The 15,122-nt window shown below is 47.9% G+C and overlaps 1 protein-coding gene across 4 annotated transcripts in view; it reads right to left on the bottom strand.

Moving 5' to 3' along the window:
- Window positions 1–15,122, bottom strand: part of LOC137482666 (vascular endothelial growth factor receptor kdr-like) — a 119,933-nt gene that overhangs the window by 42,334 nt on the left and 62,477 nt on the right. For all 4 annotated transcript variants that reach the window (XM_068205177.1, XM_068205180.1, XM_068205179.1 and 1 more), the window contains 2 exons: window positions 8,855–9,005; window positions 6,330–6,435 (listed from right to left, as the gene is read on the bottom strand). In XM_068205177.1, coding sequence (XP_068061278.1) covers window positions 6,330–6,435; window positions 8,855–9,005 — 257 coding nt within the window. The remainder of the gene's footprint in view (window positions 1–6,329; window positions 6,436–8,854; window positions 9,006–15,122) is intronic.

Genomic DNA, 15,122 nt, shown 5'->3' with positions numbered 1-15,122 from the left:
CTCCTTCTCCTGGTGCAGGTCCTGGAGTGGTGGCCCGGTGCCATGGGCTGGGAAGGAGCACATGTTCAGAGCCCTGAGCAGCACTTTGGAATTCCTGCTGAATCAGGACCAACATCTTTCTCCTCATGGCTGCTGGATCTGAGGATTTCATGTTTGGGAAGAGCAAAAGCCAATATAAATGTACGTGCTGAGGACAGGAGGGGATACATTTGGACAGCTTTTTAACAGCAATTAGTCTTCCTATGTGACAGCTCTAGCTGGGAAGTGGAGGGTAACGCTGTAGAGCCAGGCAGAATCATAAAATATCCATTTTGGGACATGTCCAAAGTGCTAGGGGTGACACTGTGGCTCTTCTAAACACTGATGCAATGCCTCAAGCTGCTTGGTGGCCCAGAGGTAAGTGCTTATGAGCACACACACAGACAGATGCTGATATCTCCAACTCCATAACTCAGGAAAAGTCTGGCAGGGCAGTGGGAAAACAGAGAAAAAAAATAAAAGAGAGAAAAAAAAAAGAAGAGCAAATAGCTATCCCTGAGACCTCATTGGAGCTAATCTCAGTTGTGTCTAGATATGAAGGTGAAAAAGACGGTAAATGACAGTGGGAAACAATCTGGGGACAAATTCTTGAGGGAAAAAAACTACTGAGGATTAGAGAGAAAGTAATTTTCTTGTTTGGATGCTCCAGTCATTGTTGTGCACTTGGATCCCAGCTCCTTACACACCTGAGCACCAGAGATCAGGCACTTCCCTGCCTGGGCCCACAGCTGGCACCTCCCAGAGCCCTCCAGACTGTGACTTCCAAACCAACAGCACCCAGCAGAGACCTGCACTTGATCCCAGAGCTGGCAATTCAGGATTTTGAGTAATTTTCTTGTAAGACAAATCCTTGGAATCATTTTGTATCAACCTTTCACTCCAGCTGTGTGCTCCTGGGTATATCCCTGAGCCTGGGAGCCCAGTTATCTTTCCAACATTTGAAATAAAGTTCTCAGTGGTCAAACTAACCCAATCCAGGTTGGTTTGGTAGCTGAAATTTGAAATCTGTGTATGTTTGGTCACAGTGGCAGGTTGGGATAAGGATTTTGTTCTTCTAAATGCCATCCCAAATGAAAAAATGGTTTTAATTTGAGCACCCAAACTCAGGCATCTTTCCCCATTATTAACAGTGCAAACTGTTGCACTCTGCAGGGGCACAATCCCAGAATCTGGGGACCTTTAATAGACAGTGGAAAAATTCTGAGGGGATAATCCCTGTGTGTGCTTAGTCCCTGTACCTGGAGAAGTATTTTCCACTCCTGGAATCATAGCCAGGGTAGAAAAGCTTGAGACATGCTGGAGTGAGTCCAGAGAGACCACAGAGCTGCTCCAGGGCTGGAGCCCCTCTGGAGCCAAGCTGGGAGAGCTGGGGGTGCTCACCTGGAGAGGAGAAGGCTCCAGGGAGAGCTCAGAGCCCCTGCCAGGGCCTGAGGGGCTCCAGGAGAGCTGGAGAGGGACTGGGGACAGGGGATGGAGGGACAGGACACAGGGAATGGCTCCCACTGCCAGAGGGCAGGGATGGATGGGATATTGGGAACTGGGAATTGTTCCCTGTGAGGGTGGGCAGGCCCTGGCACAGGGTGCCCAGAGCAGCTGGGGCTGCCCCTGGATCCCTGGCAGTGCCCAAGGCCAGGCTGGACACTGGGCTGGGAGCAGCCTGGGACAGTGGAAGGTGTCCCTGCCATGGCAGGGGTGGCACTGGAGGGTCTCTGAGTCTCTCACACCCCAAACCCCTCTGGAATTCCATGATCAAGGCAGGCCTTACCCCACAGCTGCTTCTCAGAAGACCCAGAGCGCAGCACTCTCTGCTAAGCTGAATAATGATGGATGTGAAACCTGCAATCGCCTTAAAACTTTGTGTCTCTGCACTGAAAACGCCATCAATGAGCTATTTACAGCCTGGAAATGTGCAGATTCCAGCTCCCCTGGCCCTGTGAGCAGCAGTGACACAGGGGCTGTCCCACCCTCAGCTCCTGTGCAGGCAGCACTGGCACAAGGCTAATTAATAACAAATTATTGGCATGTCGAGTCTAGACGTCTTCCTAGTGGGAGCTAGATGGGATCCTGGGAGCTCACTGCATACCAAACACATCCCAGGCTGCATTGCCTGGGTTGGATTTTGGAAATAAGGACTCCATTTCCTATTACTTAACCTAAAGGCCACCCAATACTGCGAGCCCAAGGAAGGGATTATTAGCTAATAAATAATTACTAGGAAAGAATAAACTAAGTTTAAAGCTCAATAAGCAAAGGGACAAAATGACTGATTTCTGAAGAACAACTCTGACAAGTAAATAGAGCTTGCTGCTGGGAAAACTCCTGATGGAATAGTTCAATAAAGTCCATATGTAATGTTCCTGAACTGATAAAAGTAAGTTATTTTAGAAGCAGCCAAATAACATTCCCCAGCCGTGCACTGTGAGTGTTTTAAGACATCTTGTAGTAAGGACAGAGCAACGAGACCTTTCTTAAGCTGGGGCCAGCATGAACTGATATCTCTTGTTATTCCTTGCTTTCTCTTCCCTTTGTCTAATCCCTCCCCACCCAAGAGCTTCAGTTAACAATCCTTCTTCTTTCACTTCGTTAGCTCTCCGTGGGCGAGGATGAGGAGCGCAAAACGTGGGTGGAAAACTTCTCAGCTGTCTGACTCTGGCAGAGCTGGGCTGGAGGTGGCTACGGGGAGATGGAATTACAGAACTTCAGCAGGGACCCTGCACAGAAAGCATTCAGCTCACTGCTAATCCATCCACTTGAGTGGCACACCACAGCACTTGTTTGCACAGCCTGACAGTCCTGTTCCAGGACTGGAGTTCATTCACTCAAAACATGCTAAAGGATGGACTGAGGATGAGTGAGGAGAGAAGGCTGGGAGCTGGCTGAGAACTTCCAGCTTTGCTCCCATCTCTGGCAGGGGGTGTTCTGTCCCTGGGAAAGGGGAGCAGCCAGTGCCTCCCTCAAAGTGAATACAGCTGGTGGCAGCACGGGGAGGTCAGGAAAGCTGCTGGACTGGGCTGGGGACTGGGCTAAGTGGAGGTTAACTGAGGGATGGAGGGACTGATCACCCTCCAGCCCCTGGAGCAGGTGGGTAAATCCTGGCTAGTCCTGAGCAATCACCACCTCCTGATCCCTCCTCCAGTGACTGCAGATTTTTTGTTCTTTTTGTTCCTTCAGGAGGTCTAAACTTGGCATTTTTGGGTCAGTTTTCTTGAGTGGTTGTGAATTTAGGAGGTCAGGAAAGACAAAGGGTCAGTTCTGATGTCCCTGCTGCTGGCCAGGCTCTCACCACACCCACCAAGGACAGTTCCACGTGCCCCTGAGCCTGGGCAGTGCCTGACACACCTGGGCTGATCCCCAGGGAATGGTTGCTGTGTCCCAACCCCGTCCCTGTGCCTGTCCCCTTCCCTGGCACAGCCTGGCGTGACAGGGCTGGAGAAGCTCCTGGAAGTGACAGATTAGAACAGCCTGGCTGAGCTGCTCACACACTTCTCACCACACACATCCCACTGCTCTAATAGAGACTTTTTGTTCCTTCAGGAGGTCTAAACTTGGCATTTTTGGGTCAGTTTTCTTGAGTGGTTGTGAATTTCACCAGCAGAAACACCCACGTGGCCTGGCCACTCTCATATAGACATGAAAGGGAGAAAAGAGATGAAAAGAACCCCCCAGAGAGAGCTGAATTATGCATGAGTTTTGCTATTCCCTTCTGCTGATCCCAAGCTCAGGCCAGTTTGTTATTTTGCTAACGGGAAAGAAAAAAAAATAGCAACCTAGCTCCTTGTGACTTGAAAAGTCAGGCAATTCCTGCAGTCACGGGTGTTACACCTGGTGTGAAAAAGCAGATTCAGAGGAGCCACGCAGTGCTTTAACTCCCAAAGTGAGAAGTTCAACGTGGACTCCAAACCCCAAGGAAAATGAAACTATCACAGTGCAACTGCCTCAACCACTGTTTGACCAAAACTTCACTGAAGTGCATCATTACCTGAACCATAACCTCGTGCTTTTCCTCAGGAGTGAGACTCAGGCTTAGGAAGGCAGGAGGAGGTGAAACTCACTTCTCTATCTGTGGAATACTCATGGAATAATCATGATGAGGATGATGACAGGAGAGCTCAATTTTACATGGCACTTCTGTCAGGAGATGTCTGAAGAGCTTTATGTGATCGAGTAGCACCAGGGGTTTGCTGGAAAAACCTGTGCTTGCTGCCCTGCCAGCTTGCCTTGGGCAAGTTTCTGGATATGGTGATTCCAGGGGAGTTATTGATATTTTTAGCAGCTCTAAACAGTTAATGCAAGTTGCCACATGTGGCTGGACCAGCTTTTATTGCCTCAGCTCCCAAGGGTGAACTCTTGGGTGCTGACAAATCCTAGAGCCCAGATGAATTCTACCTTCTGCCCAGACTCCAGTACTCATGGGACAGATCAAATCCCACAGGAAAATCCCCAGCCTCAGCTAACCCCAGGTTCCTAACACAGTTCCTGAAAGCTCAGACTCCTGCATCTTTATTTTTCCATCTCCTTAGTCAATGCAGGTGAATTACTTGCTGGGACATGATGGGAATGGATTGGGCTGGTTCCTGTCCGTTCCATTCCTGGTGGGAATAACAACTGATGAAACTCTAGGAAAAGTCCGAATACTTCTTCCTCAGAGACTTTTTAAAAATGATATTCTATAACATTAACACAGAGTCTTGAACTTCAGAAAGGGGGAAGGAGAGGAACTGTCTGCAATGTATGCAGGGAGTGAAACCTGAGATTCCTATAATTTAGTTGTATTAATTTGAATAAATCTTAATCAGGACATAAGAATTAATAGGAAGCACCTCAGACTGTGTTCTCAGCCAAGCAGAAAAAGAATAAGTATACTATAAATTGTAAAATCATGTAGCTCGTAACTTAAACCATGAAATATGTAAAAGCTGATTTTATATATATATATAATATATATGGAGACAAACAGTAGCTCTGAGAGTCTCAAAGCTCTTGTCAGCCCATGCAGCAACCAAAAAGTCTTAGAAAAAGAAGAAACTTCTTCTTTTAAGTTAAGAAACTTAGAAAAAGAAGAAAAATAAGAAAGAAGGTAAATGCCACCAACCTCCTTTTTTTGAATAATTAGCACTTTTAGGGGGTTGCTTTTACCTGAGATGTAAAAATCTTAAAGAATACATTAAAGCCACAGCTTAAGGGGCACTATGCCGTCTAAAAAAATCCAATTTATAAATATCTCCCAGCAATGGAAAAACTCAGGAATGAGAGGCAAACACTGATTTTCTCCTTCCCAGCCCAAGCTCCATGTTTTCAGAGCTCTGGTTTGGATTATGTTTGGAACTGGAAAGTCTCTGAGAAAGAGCAGATGGCTGAGGCACTGATCCTGCCAGATGCTGATTTAGTCTGGACCCAGTCCAGAAGAGCACTTTAGCTTTGTGCTTAACTTTAAGCACAGGACTAACTCAAGGATTCTCCCATGCTCAAAGGTGAACCAGGATTGGAACAGCAGCATCCAGCACCCTGCAGGATCAGACACTGAACCATCTGGAACATCCACCTCCAAACCTGGAGCTGCAAACCCACTCCTGCGGCCAGCAACCCTGCAAGTCCAGCAGGAAATCCCAGCCAGAGCCCAGCAGAGCCAGGAGGCCCTGAGTCCACTGCACATTCCCATCCTGGATGTGTGGAACATCAGCCAGTGTCACCACAGGCACCTGGGGGACACTGAACAGGTAATTCCTGCTGGGATCTCTGCAGTTCACATAGGCAGGGTGATCCCAGGGCTGTTGGAAGGGGGAGCAGGCTGGGAAGTGTCCAAGGAAGGTTTTCTCTCTTTCATTGTTCCAGGGAAGTGCCTCCAAACTGGGACCTGCACACTCTGGAAATCAGAGCAGGTACCTGTGGCACTGTGACCACACACCTGGTCAGCTCCTGCTGCTGGGAGTAGAGGAAACAGGGCAGACAAAGAGGGGCAGGACAAAGGGGAACAGGACCAACAACTCCCCAAGTGTTTCATGAACTCAGAGTCCTTATCAGCGTTCACATCACGGCACCCCTCAAACTGAACTACTCTCACACTTTCTCAAGACTGAGAGAAGACATAAGGTTTTGACCCAGAAGTCTTGAGAGAGTTTAAATAGGGTGGGTGACATCATTCCCAAACCCCAGCACTTGTAAAGAGCAGAGATCTGGGATGATCCCAGCGCTGGGGAATTCCAAGCATGCAAAGAACCCTCAGCAGCTTGGGAACCACGAGCTGGGGGTAAGCATGCCCTGACATCATCCCCAGGCCATCCCACACATACCTTTGGTTTATCCCCCTGCCTCATGGGGGTGTTCTCGATGCTCCTGATCTTGTTTCCTATGACTGTGTTCTCCCAAACCACAACTTTTGGCCCCTCAGGATTGCATCTGGAGGTGGAAAAGCAGAGATGGTGTTCAAGGTAAGCAGGGAGGAGAACTGGAGTGAGAAAAATGTCAATTTTAGACAAGAATCTTAGGTCTTAAATACTCCTAAGAACTGTTGCTGCTGGAGCCTGTTACTTTGTGAAATTCCTCCATTCCTTCTTTGCAACATTTCAAAATTATTTACAAAGGACCTTGACAAGGGCAAACAAAATCAGTTCATGCAATGAACCATCCAATCCTTGTAAAGATTAGAAATGGAAAATACTGGGCAATTAATTAAATTATGTGAGTTTTATCTGGCTAATATAAGTTATATTTCCAAATTCAAAATGCCAGTCACTCCAAACTGTGGGGAGGTGGATGTTGCTGAGTGTCTGCCTGTGCTCAGCTTCCAACAGGAAGTGTGGGCTGAGGGAGTGGAATGGATAAATACTGGGATAGAACAGCAGAAGGCCCCTTTAATGCTGCACATTCCACAGAAGACACTTTTCAATCTTCATTTGGGAAAATGGGCAAGGAGCAGAATGTGGAACACATCATGTGGAGGTCCAGCTGCACCATCCAGGGCCAAAATCTTTCCTGTCTTCCTCAGCTTGGTAAGACTAAGCAGAGACACAGCTCTTCTCATTCCTAGAAATGCAAAGGCTTTGAGCTCTCCATGGGGTCTCACGAGGTAAAATGGACTTTTACAGGCACTGACCAAGGGCTGATGCTGCAGATAATCCCTCCATAAATCAACCCTGCCTTTGCCAAAGCCACACAAAGCACAGGGGCAACACCCTGGGCCAGGGGAGGGTTTGCAGCTCTCAGAAGGGCCTAATTAGAAGATCTTGAGGGACTTCCTGCAAGGCACAATCCTGTCCTGAGGATGAAGGGGGAAAGCTCAGAGGAAGTAAAATCACATCCCAGCTCTAAGGAACAATGCTGGAGCTCAGGCATTCAAAGGGCACTGCTGAGGCAGAGTGGGGGGAGAGAAAGAGAGAGAGAGAGGAAGTCAGACAACAGAAGGAAATGGGGGCTGTGTCATTTCCCACAGGAATCCTCCTCCAGCTTCTGCTGGAGCAAGATAAGGCTGCCCCTGGGGCCAGCAGAGGTAGAGCCACTCTGCAATTGTATTTAAATTGATAAGATCAGAGAGCCAGAAAGCTGCAACAAAGGGTTATGTGAGGTCCTTTGCCACCAGGTCACTGGTTTGGATCTGGTTGCATTCAGCACTCATGGCCAATTCTCTCCCCCTAGACAGAAAGGCCTGGAAAAGATTTTGGGTCACCTCTGTGGCTTTCCTAGAGGATGCAGAACCTGTTTCCATGTGGTGCTTCCAGCCTGCTCTCGTTGAACCCTGGCCAAGCACAGCCCTGTGCCTCCTGCTGCACTGGAGTGCCCACAAAGCCATCAGATCCCTGAGTTTATTCCCCCAGGAGCAGTGTAACTGCGGGATACCTCCCTGGGGCAGGCACACCAGGTCACTCCCAAGCTGAGGCTGGATCACCCAACATCCCTGTGCTGGACAGAACACCTGGGGAGGGATTCTCCCTGATTTTCCTGTCTCATGGCTTGCCATTCACAGCTATAAATGAGTAGAGAAAATAAGGCACTATCCAGCAATTTTCTCCCTTGCTTTCTAGATCTGTCTTCATTTTTTTAATGGGTGGAAAACGTGATTTCATCCCTCTCACTGCAGGGAGGAGCTGATGTGGTCAGAATTGTGCAGGCTCCTGCACGTGTCCAGAGGCTACCAGGGAACTGATGGGCATCAGCCCAGGCCTCTCTCTGCAGACCCCTCTGCTCAGGGAGCTGCAGGAGCAAAGGGAATGTCTCCTTAGGCAAATCTCCAAAGGCATCCTTGTTTTCCCTGGCAGCTTTGACCTAGTGACTTTGCTGCGTGTTCACACCTCAGCCTGCAGCACAGAGGGGTTCCCAGTAAGACACAATTCCCTCTCCCAGCTTCAGAGACACCACAGGAGGCTGCCACAGGAGCCTGAGCCCAGCATGCACGAGTGAAGACAGCCCTTGGGAAGTGCCATGAATCCCATATGGATTTAAGGAAGCCAAGCCTTCAGCAGGTTTGTCTGGAAAAAGCTCTTGCAGGGCAAAAGATGTCTTAGCTCTGCCCACAAATCCTGCTGGTTTTCCTTTGTCAAATATTCACAGCATTCAACAGGGCTAAGGAAATTCAGAGGGGCATTGCTGGTCAAGGTAAAGGAAAATTCAATGATCTTTAGTCACTTCAAACTTATTTGACACAATTCAGGTAATACACAAGGTGCACAAACACAACCAGATGCCAGCTGGGCTCAGAACCCTGGAGATCTTCACTCTGCTTGTGATTTTAGCTCAGATAATTAGGACGGAGTGGAAAGAAAACCAGACTGGAAATACCCAACAATGCAGGAACATGTTCATCCATAGGGAAGTCACTTACAGGGTGTCTGTGAGGCTGCAGGGCTGCCACTTCCACTCGATCCTGGGCTCGGGATTCCCACTTGCTGTGCAGTGGATTTTGTGTTTGCTTCTCAATTCCACCTTCACAACATTATCAAAATCTGTTTCCTTTTCATAGATCTTGGGTCTCTCTAAAGAAAAAAAACCACGAAATTCAAATGAGCAAATTTACATCCATAAAAGGTTTTGAAACATTTTGCTGGGAGAAGTGATGATCCAGTGAGGCTCCTGATGTTGTGGGGAATTCCCAGCAGTTCTGAAAATATTCTTTCACAGAAACAAGGGTGTTGGTTGTGGTATTTCACAAAACACGTTGCAATGCTACCACATTCATCCTAATCCCTTTCCAGTGTTGTTGGGAACCTGCTGGACTTCTGGAAAATTCATGCCATGGAACATCTCTTGGTCACATCTTGGCTGCAGGATCAGGATCAGTCCTGGACTGTGGCCAAAATGGAATTAGAGGGGTGATGTCCCTTCCCGAGACGAACCTTTTCAAGCAGCTGCTTGAAAGTCACCAGGTCCTCAGAGCTTTGGGAAAAAACATCTTTTTCACCTGAAGACTTTCCTTTTCTGTGTGTAATGTGCACTGGATGGAGGGGAGAAGAGAGTGAGGAAGGAGTGGTGTGGGGAAAACACTTGGAGAGAAATGCCAAGAAATTCTCACCAGCCACGGTGAATGCCATTAAAAATGTCACGGCATTACTCACATCTGGAGGGCCCTCAAGATCACACCCTCAGACTGGAAATCTCTCAAGAGCAAACTTTTTGTGACACTTTCAGGGCTGCTCGTTGCCAGCAGGAAAGAAATGCTTTGTCCTGTCTCCTTCCAGCTCCCACGGGAAGGCACGAAAAGGAGAAATAACGGGAAAAAAGCCCCAAAGTGAACTGAACTTTCACTAACCTCGGACAGGGTGGGTTTGAGTCTGGGGTGAAAGCACAGGCTCTTCCCTTGTGCAGACAGCTCTGCCCATCCCTGGCCATATCTCTTTGTCTGCTTCTCATAACAGGAAATCAAACAGATTTATTGGTGGGGTCCCTCTGTGGGACACCCCTGTGCAGCCAAGAGGGGCTGCTCTGCACCGAGGCCTTCTGACAAGCTGGGAAGTGAATGTAGATTAGATTTCTATTTTTTGGGCTAACTTATTTTTTCTGCTGTCAGGGAGGCCCCAGATATGTAAATATGAGCTATTGCCCACCTCATCAATCTTGAGTCCTTTCCCTCTTTTTTTTTTTTTAATAGTCTTTTTTTGCCTTCCAGCCCTCTTAGGAAAGGACTGACCAGGCTGATCCCATGTCTTGTTGGGACTCTCACTTGGCATTTCTCATGGTCAGGCTCTGAAAGATCTTCTGACCTCACCAGTGCCTGAAAACACATCAGTATTTCCTTCTCCACCCCATGGAAGCATTGACTGGAGTAGGTTCAGTCATGTCCCATCCTGTCATAAAACACTGGATGTTTAAAGGAACTTCAGTAGGTCCTGATGAACATTTCCCCTGAGAAACCCAAATGCTGGCCCCTGTTTGGTGTGGCTCTCATTGAGCTGAGCCGTAGGATTCCACGGGCTTGGAGATTCCTGAACAACTCACAGGACAAACTATTCACAAAATTCACAAAGGTGAATTTCCTTCCCTAGCATCTCATTTCCCATCAATAAATTATTTCTGATCATAAAAATAATTCTGTAACTTCTCCCTGAAGGGGGAAACACATTTTTTATTATCTTTACAGTCTCAGATCCCATGCTTGACATGGCTGGCCTGACCTCACAAGTGTGATTTCACTTGGAGAAAGACTCCAAGTTCAATGTGAAAGGTTACACAAGTGATATGTGAAAGGTTACTCAAGTGTTGTTGTTTGGGCTGTAAAAACAAAGCTTTACACACTTGGGTAATTGGTGTTCGTGTGAAAGAGCATGGGGAGACAAGGACTGATCACAGTCATTGTATATCAGGACATTTTTCTATATTCTTGCTTGACTGTCATTTAAATTGTCCTTCTAAAAAAGAAATAATAATTTAACTCGCTCCAACTCTAATAAGAACATACATGAGCGAGGAGTGAATTCTTCATGCCACAATTATAGCACTATTAAATATGACTTGAGACCTAAAACGAGTCCAAATGATTCATCAATTGAAAATAGTCATTCTTTATGATCAAGCAATTATTTTTTTTAAGCGTGAGGGGAAACGCCTCCCCATCTGTTCTTTCACATAACACAGGGTGGGGTGATTGTGGGCACAAATTCAGAGACTGAAGAACTTTTCCAAGTGTCTGTGCCTTTCCCCTGCAGAGGGGGTGGTGGAGGTGGTGTCACCCTGCAGGTGACCCTGCTCACCTGTACAGGACAGGGCCCTGCAGGTGACCCTGCTCACCTGTACAGGACAGGGCCCTGCAGGTGACCCTGCTCACCTGTACAGGACAAGGACAGGGCTCTTCCCCATGCCCCAGTGTTCCCCTGTCCCTGCAGGGTGCTGGCCCTGGAGCACTGAGGGTTTAGGGGGTGAAAGTGGGGTCCTCCTACAGGGGATATTTCCTGGGATGAAACCTTTCCACCCCCCTGCCCACTGCCATGGCCATTTCACCTCTGACCATGCCCCTGCAGGCAGCTGAAGCTTTGCGCTTCCCCTTGCTGGGCCAAATCCTATTTACAGCAGTTGCCTCCATGGGTGATGGAAACCTGATTTTAAGAGTTCTTTAGTGTAAATTTTCACTGTCTCTGGTGGTTTGTAGTAATGCAGAGTGTATAAAAGGAATGTTAAAATCCCTGTTGTGGTGTACCTGCATTCCTGCCAATCTCATACCGTATTTTCAGAATTCTACAGTCACAATCTTATCTGTGCTAACAGTTGTGAAGAGAACTGGTTTCTGTGGTGGGGCTGACCTTTTGGATTGGCTCAGATTGTCTGGTTCCTCAGGGCTGGCACCTACACAGTGTCCCCTGTGGACAGGCTCTCACTTCAGCCTGCAGAGGGGTTTTGATCCCAAAGCCTGGCATCACTGAGGGTGCACCTGCCAGAGTTTCTCTCTCACACATTTGCTCACTGAGCAGCACAGGGACTATGCACAAACCCGTAGCCCTGCTCGTGCCCAGTGTGGGCAAGGCTGGGGGCACAAATCCTCTGCCAGCACTGCCAGAGCAGCTCTTTCCATCCCTTCCTTCCCTCTCTATTCCACTGTGGCTTCCCACCTCTTCTCCCCAGGAGCTGCTCCTCCCAGCCTCTCCCAGCCCTTGGCCATGACCCTCCCCAGGCTGAGCTCTCTCAAGCAGAAGCCAAACAAACCTTAAAAGCTTTCTGGTCCCTGGCTGTGTGGGGAAGGAGGGCTGTGCAGATGGCTTTAAATGTATCCAAAGAAATGGCTTTTCGTCCTCTCTGGCTCCAAGTGTGATTGTATCCCCAGCTCGCCTTGCAGAGGTGCAATTGCTGCTGTGAGAGCTGACCTGAATAACTAAAGATTTGGCTGCTGCTGCACTGGGAAATGCAATCAAAAAGCACTTGTGCTTACTGCAGGTTTCAAACTGATCAGCATTATGCAAATCTCACCTTCCTCGCTGCTGTTATCTCCAGTTTGTGGCATTAGGAGCAGATAATATGTACAAGGATTAGGACATTAACCCCTCTGCAAGACTCTTCTCTCTCTAAATTCCTTGCAGGTGCCATGAGGGGTTCTACACCTGTCACCCAAAGGAGCATCCAAATATAGAGAACAGCACAGAGAAAGTTCCTCTGCATTTTTTAGAGAAACTTTGCATTCCTTTCAGTGCCCTCTGACTGAACTGCTGTTTATGCACCTTCCCCACTACCATTTAAACTGCTTCAGAAAATCTTTTCACATTAAGCACATCATTAAAATAACATAGAGAGGCCAGTGAAGCATTAATCTCAACCTTAGATACTTTGCTGGACAGGGGGCTTCATTAAAACCCTTGATGGAGCTGCAACTTGTTTTCTATTTATCTTTTCTGTTTCCAAAAATCCAAAAAATATTTGCACTTGGGAGCCTTCTATCTGATGTTTGTACAGTACTTAATGGAAATACAGGTGAATATTCTGTATGGTAGAGAGAGAACTTCCTAGTGCAGGCTTGGACTGGGAAAGGGTGAAATTCCCCCTGAAGTAAAACCCAAAATGACAAAGTTGTCTGAGTTCATTTCACATTTCTTTCCTCTCCTTTTTATTAAAAGGAAAGAAAGAAAAACACTGAGTGAAATGACCTGAAAACACTTTGTTTTCAGACTGACCACTGCACTGTGTTTGAGCCTGGCTGATTTTGGCTGGGAGCTTTTCTGGGGCTGATTGTTGCTGTTTGGTTGTTTTCCCCATGCCCTGCACACAGAGCTGCTCTCAGGTGGGTGCACGGCCCTGTCCCCACGGTACCTGTGAGAAAACAGCTGAAAACAGCGCCCAAAATCTCTCTGTCAGACACCACAGCCAGGAATAGAATTAGGGACAGGACTGTGCCCCTGACTAATCTCCAGCTGCTCCACTGTGACCCTCTGGAATGGGCTGGGAATGCCAGGGCTGGGAGAGAAGCAGACACTTGGATCCTGGAGGAACAAATATTAAGAAAAATCACAGGGAATTTAAGCTGCCCCACAGGGAATTTTGGTGTTAAAATGGCAGTGCAGCTTGGCTTGCAGTGCCATATTTGAAATAAAATAGCACCTAGTGGTACGGAAACAAAAGGCATCCATATTCTGACTTCAGTTACAGACCTTTCAAAAATGCCACTTAAAAAAAATCAGGATTGACTGAGAAGGATCAGCCAGGTGTCAGTTTAATGACTGGCCTAGAGCTAAGGTAGGGAGTAACTCAGGGAAGCTAGTGGTCTTACTGCAAGAAGGGGGCAGCTGAGTCTGGGCAATTGAATTACACAAACGATACCAGAGATTCAGTGCTAGTGAGAACTGGGTAGCTGGTGACTTGTACTTAGAGTGGGTTTTTCTGACCTGCGGGTGTCTGTCTCTTCCTAGAGCAAGAAGAAATCTCTTTTCCAGTGCTCTCCCAGAGCTGTCCTTCACCCCAGTGCAGCTATGGGGCAAAAAAAGGGGTTTCTCTCATCTGTCTCTCCCCATCTTATTTCTTACAGAGTACAGAAGGAAATGGGTAATGAAGAACTGCTCATTTTAAGCAGAGCAGGCAGTTTCCCAGGATTTTTCTCTCTGTCCCCTTTGCCTGCTTTCCAAAAATCAGTTAATGTACCTGCAAGGTTGGCTGAGAGACAGCACGGGAAGCACGAGCTGCCACTTCCCCCTTCACTGTGGGTTTTAGGGGCTGTCTGACCAAGATTGCTGCTGCAAAGACATGACTTGAATGCTTCAGATCCTTCTGGCAAGCTCCAGCAGGCCCCCACCTACCTCTTCCTAAAATTGCTTTGGCCACTTCCAGCAAAATGAAAATAGCTCATCTGACTTTTTCATCAGGGGCTCTCCTGGGAGCTGCAAGTGTACAGGTTTGGATATCAGGGAGAAAACTCTTCAGGATTTGCTCATAAATGTGCAGGAAAGGGCTGCTGCAGCCTCCTTGTGCTGCTGCATTTTTCTTTCACAAACCCCCCAGAAAAATTTGTTTCTCTCTTCCTGTGCCTGGTGACTGAGGCTGGAAGCATGGACTGGAGCACTGTGTCCTGCATCCATGGGCTACAGACACTGCTCCCAGAACCCAGGAGGAAAGCAAAGCCTTGGACTTGGAAACACTTTGGAACAGTGGCTGGATGGGGTTTATTTTGGGATTTCTAGTTTAGCTTGGCTGGCCCAGGAGGTGGAAAAATCAATTTTCTGTTTTGACTTCTTCTGAGTGGCTCATCCTCCAAGGAGCTGGGCAGGAGCTGGATGTGCTCCACAAAGGAAACCCAGCCCTGTCAGGACCCTGGGGAAGGGACAGCATTTGTGTGGCTCAGTCCTTCAGCTGAACATCAGCTGGATTTCACCAAGAATCCAAAAGAATTCTCAGTGTTCAGCTCAGGGGTTTCAGTGACCCTTCCACACACAAGGGACTGTGGGATGTCCCCTGTGTCCTGCACTGACTGGAGCTGAGATCCTCCGCCCTAAAAGCAATTTTCCTCTGCCCTGGCATAGCCCAGATGCATTGACCTTGTCCCCAAGGCTCCTTCCCCCCCCCCTGCTCTCCTCTGGGGGAGGTGATGGGGTTTTGTTCTCCACCACATATTTCTTGGCTTTTGTGGAGATCACTGGGGATTCCTTTGATGTCCACTCATCCCTTGCAAGGCAAGGAAGGTCAGG

This window comes from Anomalospiza imberbis, chromosome 14, assembly GCF_031753505.1.
Source record: "Anomalospiza imberbis isolate Cuckoo-Finch-1a 21T00152 chromosome 14, ASM3175350v1, whole genome shotgun sequence".
Taxonomy (NCBI): Eukaryota; Metazoa; Chordata; class Aves; order Passeriformes; family Viduidae; genus Anomalospiza; species Anomalospiza imberbis.
Note: the sequence above shows the minus strand (reverse complement) of the source record. Positions and strands in the feature narration are given on the sequence as shown.